Source organism: Callospermophilus lateralis, chromosome 5 (genome assembly GCF_048772815.1).
Source record: "Callospermophilus lateralis isolate mCalLat2 chromosome 5, mCalLat2.hap1, whole genome shotgun sequence".
Lineage (NCBI taxonomy): Eukaryota > Metazoa > Chordata > Mammalia > Rodentia > Sciuridae > Callospermophilus > Callospermophilus lateralis.
The window spans coordinates 72269316-72283451 of record NC_135309.1 but is presented as its reverse complement, the minus strand read 5'-3'; the positions used below and the strand labels follow the sequence as shown (position 1 = coordinate 72283451).

Genomic DNA, 14136 nt, shown 5'->3' with positions numbered 1-14136 from the left:
ACTTGATTCCACTTATAAGCCATTTGTTTTCAGAAATAAGTAATGGGTGAGGACATAGGCCAGGACTACAGTTTGTGCACTTGAGAGATTAAGGCTCCCTGAGATCAAATTACCACAGCAAACAGAGACAGAATTACTGAGGGATGTTTGGGGAGGATGCAGACAGAAGAAGGAGAAGCCAGAGACCAAAGAAAGAAGACAGGAATAGATTTTGATGGAAATTGCCTCCCACTCTGCACCCTTGAGGGAACAAAGAGGACAAATAAGAAACAGCAGTGCTAAGAAGAAGAAGGGAGTTTCTCTGTTTAAAAAAAAAAAAAAGAAAAAAAAGGTTAGGTCATGCATGGAATGTTGTTAGTGAGTGCACTTGGGTAGCAGGAAGGATGTGCTAGTTCAGACCTTTGAAGTCTGGGTGTTAGGATTATAACCCTGGGTCTTTAACTGTCCCCTCAAGGAGGGAAGCATGCCAAATGTCAGCTTTTGCTCTGGCTTTGTTCCAGTCCTTAGCTAGAAAATGACCAACAAAGAAGATCTACAAATACAATGATGCTGGAAGATGAGGAAGAGAAAGGACATTTTAGTGCTTTTCTGCACGTTGGGCAATAGATTTTTAAACCTCTGTGGGAAAGATAAGAGGGCCTGTAAAGAGAGAATATTCAGAACTGAGAAGCAGAGGCAATGACACAGCAGGGAAAGGCTTGCCAGCTCCTTCTGCCTTCTCATTCAAGGTAGAGAATTTGTGTGTCGCTTCTCCTATAAGGGTAGGCTTAGGGACCCAGAGGCACAGAGGTTTATAGGAAACTTATATTTATAGAAGATGAGCTGCAGCCATTGAAATTGCTGGCTATTGTAAGATAAATCCCAGCCTTCCATATTTTGCTTAATAACAAATTTTTTTTTTAACTGCAAAGCATTAATGAGTTCAAATTCCAGCCTGGCTTAGAAGATCATGAGTAACACTCTTAATTTAATGGTTTTGAGGCTCTTGAAGTCATTGTCATCTATTAAAGAAAAAAAAAATTAAAATCACTCTTGAAAGAAAATGTCTTGGGTGATAAATGTAAAAGATTTGGAGATTAGGGGAAGAAGCTCTTAAAATTTCTACCAATTTTTTTATCTAGTGTGACCTAAACAGGTCAAATAAAAGGTTTGCCTGCAGCTTCAAGGAGCTAATGGAGTTTTAAACACTGAAATATTGGTTATTTGCCAAGGTACACACTGAAAGTACCGCTTGACTAGGAGCAGAATTGAGTATTGAATCCCAGGATGCTAGTTTTAAGTTTGCTCCCAAAAGGCGGACAGCATTTGCTATCCCCTGCCCTTTGCCCTAGGAGTTAAACACTTTCTGTAGTACTAAAGAGTGTTCCAGACGATGTGGGGGTCAGGTAAAATAATCAGTTCCCATCCCAGTGGCTCCAGAGCACCGCCCCTGCATTTGTGTCCTTTAAATGTTAGAGCCGCCACCCAGATCCCCATACTTAGCTAAGGTTCTCAGTTTATTTTCCTGGATTGCGCTGGAAATTTTTTTTCAGGGAGCCGATAGCTCCTGAGTTCCAAGGTCTTAACTGCTTTTCACAGACTAATCTTACAAGACCTTTAAGCTGGCGAGAAACCTTGGAGAGTGGATGAACAGGACCTTGGGGGCAGGGAGACAGGGAGTGGCCGTGTTCCCGCCGTCTGCTGGGATCTGGCGGGTTCGGGGTGGAGGAGATGAGGCTGGAGTGGCTGGGCAGTCCGAGGTTGCTGTTCACCACTTCGGTGCGGAATCGGAGCTGGACTTGCTGAACACTCCTCCCTCTCCCCCTCCCCTTCAGCTTCCTTTTCCCTCCCCCCGGAGCAGCTACGGCAGCAGCATCAGCTGCAGGAAGCGGAGTCGGGCTGAGCGACTGGAGAAGAGTGGAGGAACTGGGGTATGGGGGATCAGCCGGGGCAGAGGGGCCGGGGCCCCTTGAGAGGGCCTACGAGGGGAGCGGCCCCAGGCGTTTGGTAGCGCGTGAACTGTACTGGAGTCGGCGCGGGGCTGCACGAGCGGAGGCGGAGGCGGGGCCCAGGCGTGGAGCAGGGCTGGCTAAGCTGCTGCCTCGGGCCCTGCCCGGCTGCCTCCGCCGCCGCCGGAGGCTATGGAGCAGGCTGGCACGAGACTGTGGGCGACAGAGCATCCACGACTCCGGCGGCCCCTGCCGTGGCTGCTGCTGCTGTCTTTCCTACTGTTGGTGGTGCTGCTGCCCGGCCCGGCGGCCTCCCAGCTACGGTACTCGGTGCCTGAGGAGCAAGCACCGGGCGCACTCGTGGGCAACGTGGCTAGAGCGCTGGGGCTGGAGCTGCGGCGTTTGGGGCCTGGCTGCCTGCGCATCAACCATCTGGGTGTGCCCAGCCCGCGCTACCTGGAGCTGGACCTGACTAGTGGAGCGCTCTTCGTCAACGAGCGCATTGATCGCGAGGCGTTGTGCGAGCAGCGGCCTCGCTGCCTGCTTAGCTTGGAGGTGCTGGCGCACAACCCTGTGGCGGTGAGCGCAGTTGAAGTGGAAATATTGGACATCAATGACAACTCGCCGCGCTTCCCGCGGCCCGACTACCATCTTCAGGTAAGCGAATCGGTGGCGCCTGGAGCGCGCTTTCACATAGAGAGCGCGCAGGACCCCGACGTGGGCGCCAACTCAGTGCAGACCTACGAGCTCAGCCCCAGTGAACACTTTGAGCTGGACCTTAAACCCCTGCAGGAGAACAGTAAGGTGCTGGAGCTGGTGCTGCGTAAGGGCCTAGACCGCGAGCAGGCAGCCTTGCACCACCTGGTTCTCACGGCTGTGGACGGGGGCAGCCCACCCCGCTCAGGCACCGCGCAGATCTCTGTGCGTGTCCTAGACACTAATGACAACTCCCCCGCCTTTGACCAGTCCACTTATCGCGTCCAGTTGCGGGAGGACGCACCCCCAGGCACATTGGTGGTAAAGCTGAATGCCTCAGATCCGGATGAGGGCTCCAATGGTGAGCTCAGATACTCCTTGAGCAGCTACACCTCGGACCGAGAAAGGCAGCTCTTCAGCATAGATGCCAGTACCGGGGAAGTGCGAGTGAGTGGGGCGCTGGATTATGAGGAGGCCTCCTCCTACCAGATCTATGTGCAGGCGACTGACCAGGGTCCAGTGCCCATGGCGGGTCACTGCAAGGTGCTGGTGGACATTGTGGATGTGAATGACAATGCACCAGAGGTGGTGCTGACGGACCTATATAGCCCAGTGCCTGAGGATGCTTCACCCAACACCGTTGTGGCCCTTCTCAGTGTCAATGACCAAGACTCGGGCCCCAACCGGAAAGTGAGCCTGGGTCTCGAGGCCACATTGCCTTTCAGGCTGAATGGCTTTGGAAACTCCTACACACTGGTGGTGAGTGGCCCTCTGGACCGGGAGCGGGTGGCTGCCTACAACATCACAGTGATAGCCACTGATGGGGGAATACCACAACTCACATCCCAACGGACACTGAAGGTTGAAATCTCTGACATCAATGACAATCCACCAAGCTTCTTGAAGGACTCCTATTCCATCTACATCCAGGAAAACAATTTGCCAGGAGTGTTGCTCTGCACTGTGCAAGCCACAGACCCAGATGAAAAGGAGAATGCAGAGGTGACCTACTCCCTCGTAGAGAGGGAGATTCAAGGGCTGCCAGTCACCTCCTATGTCTCCATTAACAGTGCCAGTGGCAGCCTTTATGCTGTCAACTCTTTTGACTATGAAAAGTTTCGAGAGTTTTTTGTGACTGTGGAGGCCCAGGACAAGGGGAAGCCACCATTGAGCAGCACTGTGACCGCCAATGTGTATGTGGTGGACGTGAATGACCATGCCCCTCACATTCTGTACCCTACCTCAACCAATTCGTCAGCAGCCATTGAGATGGTGCCTCGAACTGCCCCTGCTGGCTACCTGGTCACCAAAGTCATAGCCATGGATTCAGACTCTGGACAAAATGCTTGGCTCTTTTACCATCTAGCCCAGACTTCTGACCTGGACCTCTTTAAAGTAGAGCTGCACACAGGAGAAATTAGGACTACTAGAAAGATAGGAGATGAGAGTGGTACCACTTTCAATCTGACTGTGGTGGTCCGTGACAATGGGGAGCCATCACTTTCATCCTCTGTGGCCATTACAGTAGCTGTGGTGGATAGGGTTTCTAAAATTCTCCCTGACACTCAGAGACATGTGAAGAGTCCTCGGACATACTCTGAAATTACACTTTATCTGATAATAGCATTAAGCACAGTATCTTTTATATTTCTTTTGACAATCATTGTTTTGAGCATCATCAAGTGCTACCATTACACTGCATATGGCACTTCATGCTGTGGAGGCTTCTGTGGAGTGAGGGAGCGGTGCCCTGCAGAACTATACAAACAGGCCAACAACAATATTGATGCCAGGTTACCACATGGCCTCAAGGTGCAGCCTCATTTCATTGAGGTTCGAGGGAATGGCTCCCTCACCAAGACCTACTGCTACAAGGCCTGTCTGACAGCAGGCTCAGGGAGTGACACTTTCATGTTTTACAACACAGGGGCCCAGACAGGACCAGGGCCTGGGGGAGCCCAAGCAGCAGTGACTGACAGCAGGCACCTCACAGGCCAAAGTGGGCAGAGTGCTGGAAACCTGATTATTCTCAAAAACGATGTTGTTTCTCAAAATGAGGTGAGATAGTGTTCAAGGGGTATATTTAAAAAAAGTCCTGTATTTTCACATGCCCTCTCCATCATGTGGTTGGCTTTATTGAATTATTCACAATAATGACAGGTTATCTGATAAATTAAGTGTTAATAGTACCTCCAATTTGGTCATAATCTGCTGTTTCTTCTCTAGAAAAATAGCACTAGAGAATTGTTTTACCTCCCATTTTTTTTTTACACGTAGGAGGACTTATTCATAAAGTTGTTTGAGAAGTGAAGATTAGTCTTAAATATTTGAATGTTAAAGTTCAGCTTTGTAGAGCAAAAGAGCAGGTCTGGGAATAAAGATTATGGTTTGAGAAGTAACATTGTGAAACTTAAGGAGAAAGAGCTTCTGTTGTATCCCCTATAGGAAAAGTTGGGTTCAAAAAAATCATTTTTTAATTCCATAGGAATGGTTCTTTACATCTATTTATCTATCTATCTGTCTATCTATCTATGTATTTATTTATTGAGCTCTGAGACCTCTAGGGGCTGGTGCAGTTACCTCTATTTGGGTTTTTATACCTTGGACTGTATGTAGTACAAACTGTCCAGTTAATCTCTGGTAATTGCACTGAATGAATGTGATAGGATCCTCTGGAAATGCACATCCGAGGTGATAAAGCCATAAACTATAGACCTCACCCTGAAGCCAGTTTCCTTTGGCCATATGATGTGGTCACTCTTCTGTAAGGAGGTGATGTTCCTCATGTCAGAGGAAATGAATAATGGTAAGGCAGAGAGATTATACATTTTTATGGTTGGGCAAGGGAGATATTAGAATGACTGGATTAGAGATATGAGGGAATGGTGAAAACCTGGACATGCTAGGATCAGGGAGGAAGAAAAAAAGAAATGTCCCCTAGCCACCTTTCTTGGCATACTCTGAATTCATTTTAAAAGGATATTCCTGCATTTAGTTAAGTTCAATCTGTAAACTTTTGATTCCCTCTTCCACTCCTGGAATTTTGATGAGATAAAGTAACTTTATCAAGCCCCTAATGTCTTTAAGTTAAATGACAATACTTCAAAGCACATGTTCATTTTCTGGATCTAAAATTTGGTTTGCAACGAACTACAGAAAGCTTAGAAAGTGGATAGCTTCATGAAGACAGGTGTTAGTATATGTGCTAGTTTTAAGAAGTTATATAGGCAGATTGTTCATTATTGTGAAGAATGCACATAAATTATTGAAAAATGCATAGATGTGCAAGAGTGTGTACTATACTTGTCTCTGTATGCATGCTTGAAGTAATAGAGATTGTCTTTGTGGTACTGTAAACTTGGATTTCAAAAGACAAAATTTTGTCCCATACATAGTGATGAATTATCTTTTGAAACAACCACGTTCTACTTAGGTCTTTTAGAACTAGTACAAATTGAGTTAATAATATTTGTCTTTCCTATATTTTTGTAATGTCTTTTCATTGACATATTGCTACTTTTTAAATGTTCATATGGTCACATTATAAGTTCTTCTTTGAGTAGTATAATGCTTAAGCACAGAATTTTCTGTCCTTGATTGAGAGTAGAATTTCCCATAGACATTGTAGATTTGTTATCAGAAGAGCCTGATGTTAGTCAATGCTGAGTAACCACAGGATGTAGATTGCAGATCAAGGAAAATGGGGGTGGGGGAGGATATCAAAGAGTTTCCAGAATTCTTTAGATAGTAGCTTTTGAAAGCATGTAAAAGGGCTTAGTTTTAAATAAGAATGCTCTAGACATTTGTTTAACAAATTCCTGCAAGTTCTTTGGGCTTTGGTTGAGCTGCAGGTGATGAAGAGGCTTGGAAAGCTAGCCAGGCAAGCCTCAGTTTTGCCACCAGCTGTGACCTGGAGGCTCAGATGCATGGCATTCTTACTCTCCATCTCATGACTCAAAGCTTGGGGCAGTTTCATACATGAAGTGTTTCTGTCTTACATGACCTGTATGTTAATAGGTACCTTGACATACAGCTCTTTAATCTAGGGAGAAAATTGTGATAGAAAATCTTGTGGAATTTTGTTTTGGAATTTTGCTGGGAGAGTGCATGGATTTAATAAAGGCAGATTTCTGCTAACCACTTCTGGAAATTCAACAAAGAGTCCCAAATTATTGCAGGTATAGGGAAGCAGTAGCAAGGCAAAATGGAAGCAAAAGTCAATTCAATTTTGAAAGTCATTATTGCTACATTAACTTGTTAATTTCCCGTGTTGAGCTTTCTCTTTCTTTACCTAGTTACTTTAAATGACAGGAAAGCCCTGAGGTGTAATTAATGCCATGTGCCTACAATAAAATTGGGTGGACATTGAAAAGGGAGAGTAAAGGAATGTGTACTCACTGACCACCCTGCTATGTAAGAAATACTCTGGTTTGCAATGTGTATATGTGCGATTCCATTCCCTCCAAGTCATGCATGAAACAAACATTTATCAACATCTAACATAAAAGAAAGCTCAGAAAGGTTAGGTAACAAAGTCTCACTGCTAATGGTATTTTAAGTCATTTTTTTTTAACTCAAAGACTCTGCTTTTTTCAATAGTAGGAAATGACAGAAATCCCAATGTTTATTTTATTTATTTTTTTTGATATGGGATTGTCAAGCATTTAGTCTACCATTAGTTCACCCAGTAACCTAAACCAACTGTTTTTGGAAAAAGTAATTTCATGCATGGAAGCAGATAACAAAAGGGACAATCAGTCAATAAAATGTTACTCCCAGCTAATATATTTTTATTTGTTTATTTGCTTTAGTATTGGCAAAGCTTGCTAGGATATTTTATCCCTGTTCCTCCACTGATCTCTTTTTGCTTAGTAAACATAAGCATTTAATACCAGACTTTAATCTTTTTGGTGACTTTACCCCCCCCCCCCATTATATTATTCCATGAGTCACCTGTGCATTGAGGTTTTTAAAGCATCTGTATACAACAGGGCAGAATTTCTTTTTTGGAGATTTTTGAAAATTTGATACTGAATTTGGCACCCTCTTCAGAGTCTCTGTGAAAAGAAGCTGAATCTTAAGATAGATTCTATTTATTCGTGGTGCGATTGCTAATAAGTCATTGTGAGTACTCTGGGAAGATTTGTCCAACTGCATCTTAGTGGGGCCAAGTGGCACAGCATGTGGAAATAACAAAAGAATAATAGAGACAGCAAGTTTGGCATTCACTTTTTCTTATTTTGAAGCAATTTATAGACACCAAATTCTCAGTTATTTCACCTTAATTCCAGTTGTTATGACCAGAAAGAATTAACCCTTTTTTCAGTGCCACCTAATTTATTTCCTCCTGGGACTGACTTTATCTGCTGACTCTGTCCGAGAACACAGTTTACTCTCATTGTAAAGACATAATGGTGAACTTATAAAAATTGTACAATGGTTAGAATAGACCAAGAAATTGTATCTTTGAACTTCCATTCCAGTGTTCTGTCCTCTGTTGGCCACTTTTTAGGGGGGTGGGGTTGTTTTGTTTTATTATTTCATTTTGGTCATCAGATTGCTTTTCTGAGTAAAGGTTTGTTTTCTTTGGTTTGTAATATAATAAATTCTTCACATTACCTACTTCCTTGCTTTTTCTACAGACTGCTGAGCCAGATGGAATTATGGCTGAGTTCTTTTGCCTCTTCATTATGCACATATTATGACTGATGGAGAAATCTATTTAATATGACTTGAAAGTCATTGGCCTGCCCTTTCTTCTGACCCAGGAGTGAGCCACGATATGGGCATCTGGTCTAACTCAGTACACTGCAGGGACACAGCCTGGCATATAATATATTGTCTATTGGTGTGCTGCCTGCTTGACAGAATAGCAGCCAGTTCTGGATACTTGCCTTGGTTGGCTACCAAGTTTTGCTCTCAATGAGAGGTCAGAATGATGTCGGTTTACAAGTGTTTGAGGAAAATTTGCCACCACCAGTCCCAGAGATTTAGCTGAATTTGATTGAGTATTAAAGGTGTCTTTGAATGTGACTTCTACAGGACTTCACCTGGATCAATGTTTCTGTGTGATTTATGATATGAACATAAATTTAGCTGATTGATATTGTTACAGAGTTTCAGTCTGCTGGGAAACTGAGGCAATGCAGAGACTCCCCTTTAAGCCCAAATCTTATGATCAGGTTAGAAAGATTTTAGACATGTTTCAGAGTTATAGGCATGAGTTTATTAGAAGGGATAGAAAAGAGGACAAGGGACACTCTCAAGGTAGAGTGGATTCCCTCAGAGTGGAGAGGGATGGCACGCCTCTCCTGTCCTTCAGTTTTATTGGGATCCCAAGGAAGTTTCCAGAGAGTCCCACCCAGGTTCACCTCTTGACTTTTGACTGACAGTATGATGACATCAGATTTTGAAGTCCCCACTGCGATGTCAATGCTAGGTGACTTTGGCCCATGTTGACCAGTTCTAATTGGAACCTGTTCTTATAGATTTTATGGTGAGGGGGAATTATTCTTATTTCCCTGAGTTCTGGGATCTGGTCTGTGTATGTCACAAAAGTCTCCCCTTTCAGGGTATCTTGTATTCTTATTGACATTTTGGGGCCTACGCTTCTCCTGCAAGATAACAGTTTGTTTGTTGAGAAATGTAACATATCCTGTTCGCCTGAGCCAGTCAGGACTTCCGGTAAATTGTTTTTTTAAAAGTGAAAGCATGTGGGGGTCAGCACAATGGACCTAGTTTTTAGAATTTTTCCCTAAACCTCATGTGTCTGCCCCTTAATATGATAATATTTTGAGTATTATAATCTATAGTCATAAGTTTAAGAGGATTCCTTAGTAGTGTTTTAAATCTACTAATCTAAAAGTTATTTAAGCTTTTTTTTTTTCCCCAAGAATTTGAACTTGACCTATGTAAGGAAATATCTGACATTGTACAGGTGAAGAGAGATGTTAGTTACTTTCTGGTCATTCAGGATCAGAACTCTGGACTCCAGGGAGGTACTGCTCTGAGTGAGGGAGCAGCTTCTACGCTAGCAGGCTCTGCATCCAGAATTAAGCAGGCCTACTAGCACTTTCTGTTGTAGTGAAACCTATTAGGTATGTTTTAAAGTCATGTTTATTTTATTTTCCTGGCTCTGTGGTTTAGGGTTGTAAATGACTATGTTCAAAGCAAAAGTATTCCACCCAGAATTCTCAAATTTATCATCTCATCATTTTGACTTACTAGAACACCAGGAGGTAATATAGTAAAGATTAGATGAAATATTATATTTCTTTTTGACTTAATGTATTCCTTTTTTACTGTTCTGCAACAAATTGCCAGGAATTAGTAGTTAAACTACTAATTTAGTATCTCACAACCCAGTACCATGTGGTTGAGTTCTCTGCTCAAGTTTTCACAACTCTGAAATCAACATGTTGGCTGGGCTGAAGAGCTGTATACTCTTTTGGAGGTTCAGGGGAGAAATCTAGGTCATTCAGATTGTTGGCAGAACTCAATTCTTTAGGGACTGAGATCCACTATTTGCTGGGGGGTCACTTTCAGCTTCCAGGGGTTGTTCTCAGGTCTTGTCCCAAGGCTATCTTCAGAATTGGCGTTGGAGAATTTTCTCTCACGTGGAATCCCTCTCATACTTTATTCAAATCTCTCTGATTTCTGCCTTTGATCTCTGGACTCAGATTTAAAGAACTCATGTGACTAGGTTAGTCTATCTGGATGATCTCCCTTTCTTAAAGACAACCAAGCCACATTATGTAACACAATCAAGGGACTAAGATCCACCATAATCACAGTCTTGTATTTGGTACATCAGATATGAGGTCTTGGGAGGATCTTAGAATTCTGTCTCAGTTTTTATCAATGTTCACAAAATATCACTATGAAAAATATTGTGGATATGTTCTGAATAGAGGCCTATTAAGAAGGAAAAGGAGATATTGTATGTAATCTCAGGTCTGAGAGAGAAATATTTTGAAGGTATCAACGTAGATTTCTATGGTAAAAAGTTAACATTATTTCACTGAGTATATTGAGTTAATGAATAAAATAGGGTGTTTTATCCTGTTTGCTTTAAATATGTCTTAGAAGAAGTGATTAATTCTTCTGTACTCAAATATTCTATTATATAAATCATAAATAATACTATTGCAGGATATATTAATCTTTGCTATAATTTTGATAGAAACTCAAGTGAGTTCTTGTTCTTCAAGATGCTGCTTCACCCACATGAACTACTTGATTGAGTTTTTCCACATCTGGGGTTTTGTGAGTATTGTTCTACTATAAGACTAAAACAATAGTAAATACTGGAGTTCCTTGCCAATGGAAATCAAGTGTAGTTCTGGGATGTACCAAGTATTAGAGAACTAAAGAATGGTTAGTGCAAGGCCTTAATATATATCTTGTGTCAGATATATTAGTAGTCAACTTTTCAACCTGAATTTTTCTAGAATTTAATTAAAAGTTTTGGAAGAAACAATTATTACTTTTAATTTTGTATTTTTTTAAATAAATCACTATTGAGGAAACTTGGAAATAAAAAGGAGGAAAAAAGAAAAATATATGTCATTCCACATAAATTTATTTAAAACACAGACTTTTGTGTTTGAGGAACCTAAACATGACTGTTAGCCAAATTCATCACCAGTCAGGCAAACAATTTAATCTCTCTAAAGCTTTGATTTTTTTCATTTTTGTAGCAAAAGTATGATAATGTTGACCTTGCATGATAGTTCATTTACTTAAAATATTTTAAAAGCCTACCAAATTCCAGAACCCTACTAGGTCCTGGGGATATAGCTATAGACTTTTTAATATCTGAGGACACGAATATGTCATGTGAGTAAACTGCTTTCACAGAATTTATGGTCTGACAAAGAAAGAATTAGGATACATACAATAATATATGCAACGCTTATTTTATTGTCTAGTAGCAAATGGCTACTTAAAACATATTAATTACTTTCTCTTTGCCTTTTCCCTGTCTGATCTTACTGCCATAGGAAATCTCATAACTATGATTCTCACAAATGAATCTGAGAAACATGTTGTTGCCAAAGAACTATTGTAGAAAATAGCAAGCAGCGTGACAAATTAAATGTATCATTGAGGAAGTGAGATTGTGTAATGAACTCAGTTCCCATTCAATCCTGGTAGAACTGTGCCTTTCAGCAAAATGAGGTTGGTGATTTCATTCCAAAGATCAAGTTGCAGCAGTTTTCATCATGAATGTTAGCCAATCGTTAAAAAAAAATAAGTTGGCAACATTTACTTAACAGATGTCAAAATCTTCCTTGAAGGAAGGTTCTGTCAGCTGAAAAGCTAACTCTAGTGCTGCCAATGTCAAGGGGGAATATGGTGATGATAATGAATAAAAAGTATTTCAGTCATATTTTTATGTTTATAAATGGTCTGCAGGCATGCACAGGTCTGTATTTCCCTCCTCTTCCTTCACACAGGAGTAATGTTAACTGGGTATGATTCAGATAAACTGCATAAGCTGGAAGCAACTGAAGAGACTGAGAAGCTGGGCTGGGGGGTATAGCTCAGTGGTAGAGCACTTGCCTAGCATGCATCAAGGCCCTGGGTTTTGTCTGCAACACTATAAAAATTGTTGCTTCTAACATTATTGATAAAAGATCAGAGCACCTTTCATTGGGTCTGTAGATAGTTGTATGCTATTTTATATGGACTATCCCTAGCATTTTGTGAACTTAAAAACCAAAGATAAAGCCATCTGCATATTCATATCTTACCAGCAGAGTGGAATAGGATCAGAGAGGGAGGCTGATTATGTGGGGACTTTTGAGATAAAGTATCCCAGAGTTGTAACTTTTTCTGGACCTTGACTTTGGCTCAATCTTTGAATACCTCTAGCCAGTCCCAAATCTGTTGGATGGTTAAGATGCTCATCACTTCTCCTCTGGGTGTTATGAAGAAGTATGTTTAGGAAATATTTTTCATCCCTTAATTGTAAGAAGGAAAGGAACAAGAATTATCGATACTTTGAAATAGTATTCAGACTATTTGTTTTTTGTCTACCAAATGTGTTAATTATAACTCAAAGAAAATACAAAATACAACCTCCATTCTCTCATATTTCTATTTGACTAGACTTCAACATTCAGTGACAGAGCCACTTTAATTTCTGTTCATGAAGAAAACATCTAGAGAAGTGTGCATCGCAAGTTTTTCATAGTAAAAATATGGGTTAATTGATATAAAATAGTGATTGATTTTGTCCCCAGTAATTCTGAGTAGCTTCTAACCAGCAGTCACCAGGTGCCCATATCTTCTTCTTTGTCCCCTCCACTTTGACAGATTGTAGATGGAGCGGGGGAAATCCCATTGTACATGTGGTGCAGAATGAGTGAGGGTCTTCTCAGATTTCAGCTACTCCCTGTTAGGCAAAGTAATTGAGTGAGGAGGTAAGGCACTCAGAGCAGAGCAGGGAACAAGTACAGTTTTATGAATAGGATTAGGTAACAAAACAAGGTCAAACTCTGCCATGGTTTGTTTTTCTCTCTCTAGTATTCCTCTTTAGTCAGTAAAATTGGCTCTTATCAGTTGCTGGTATTATGACTGGGCACATCCGTCCTGGGTCAAACATGCTGCAGTCTGCAAATCCAGCAGCAGATTGCAGTCCTCTGCAGTTCAGCCAGGCCAGCAGAACTTGTATAGTTGTGAGCACTGCGATAGCTAGAATTCCGAATTGAGGATATGCCCCTAATGGGGCCTTTGAGGGCAAAAGCAACAAAAGATTTTCCTGTCTGAAGGCAGACTCCCTTTCCCTTCGTGTTTTAGGATCACAGACCTTTATTGGCAAGGTAAAGCCAAAGCTAGCCCTCATAACATCACTAAATGTGGTTTTTTATGACATTCAATCTGTGAGCTAATTTAATTTTCTCCTGAAGTCTTCTATATATGGATATCATCCTAGAGTTGCACATGAAATGATTCTTTCAATATTTTTGTTTAGCTATCTGAAAATATTTAAGGGAACAGCGAATCAACTAAGAGCAACCCTGGGAAAATAATTGTTTTGCCATTTTAACAGAAAACTCCCTTTGTGATTTTGCAGCCACGACAGCCCAATCCTGACTGGCGTTACTCTGCCTCCCTGAGAGCAGGCATGCACAGGTATGTATTTCCCTCCTTCCTTCACTCAGGAATGTATTAACTGGGTATGATTCAGAAAATTGCATAAGCCAGAAGCAACTGAAGAGACTGAGAAGCTGGGCGGGGCGTATAGCTCAGTGGTAGAGCACTTGGCTAGCATGAGTTCTGTCTGCAGCACTATAAAAATAAGACAAACAACAATGACAACAAAAACTATGAACCATTATAGAAGCTCTGTCAAGAATGCAATCATTTTTTTATCCTGGTCTATTAGTTGAAACATTGGAAGCGATAGATGTTAAATGGTTCTCAAATTCTGGGAAATGAGAATCTTCTATAAAATCACACAGACAGATTTCTGTGTACTTTCACCAAAATTTTCTACAAGGATGTG

The 14136-nt window shown here is 41.7% G+C and overlaps 1 protein-coding gene across 1 annotated transcript in view; it reads left to right on the top strand.

Moving 5' to 3' along the window:
* Nucleotides 1–2053: 2053 nt before the first annotated feature.
* The window catches only part of Pcdhac2 (protocadherin alpha subfamily C, 2), a 39428-nt gene continuing 27345 nt past the window's right edge, over nt 2054–14136 (top strand). Inside the window, exons 1-2 of the mRNA XM_076855961.2 lie at nt 2054–4682; nt 13705–13763. Coding sequence (XP_076712076.1) covers nt 2121–4682; nt 13705–13763 — 2621 coding nt within the window. The 5' untranslated portion in view covers nt 2054–2120. The remainder of the gene's footprint in view (nt 4683–13704; nt 13764–14136) is intronic.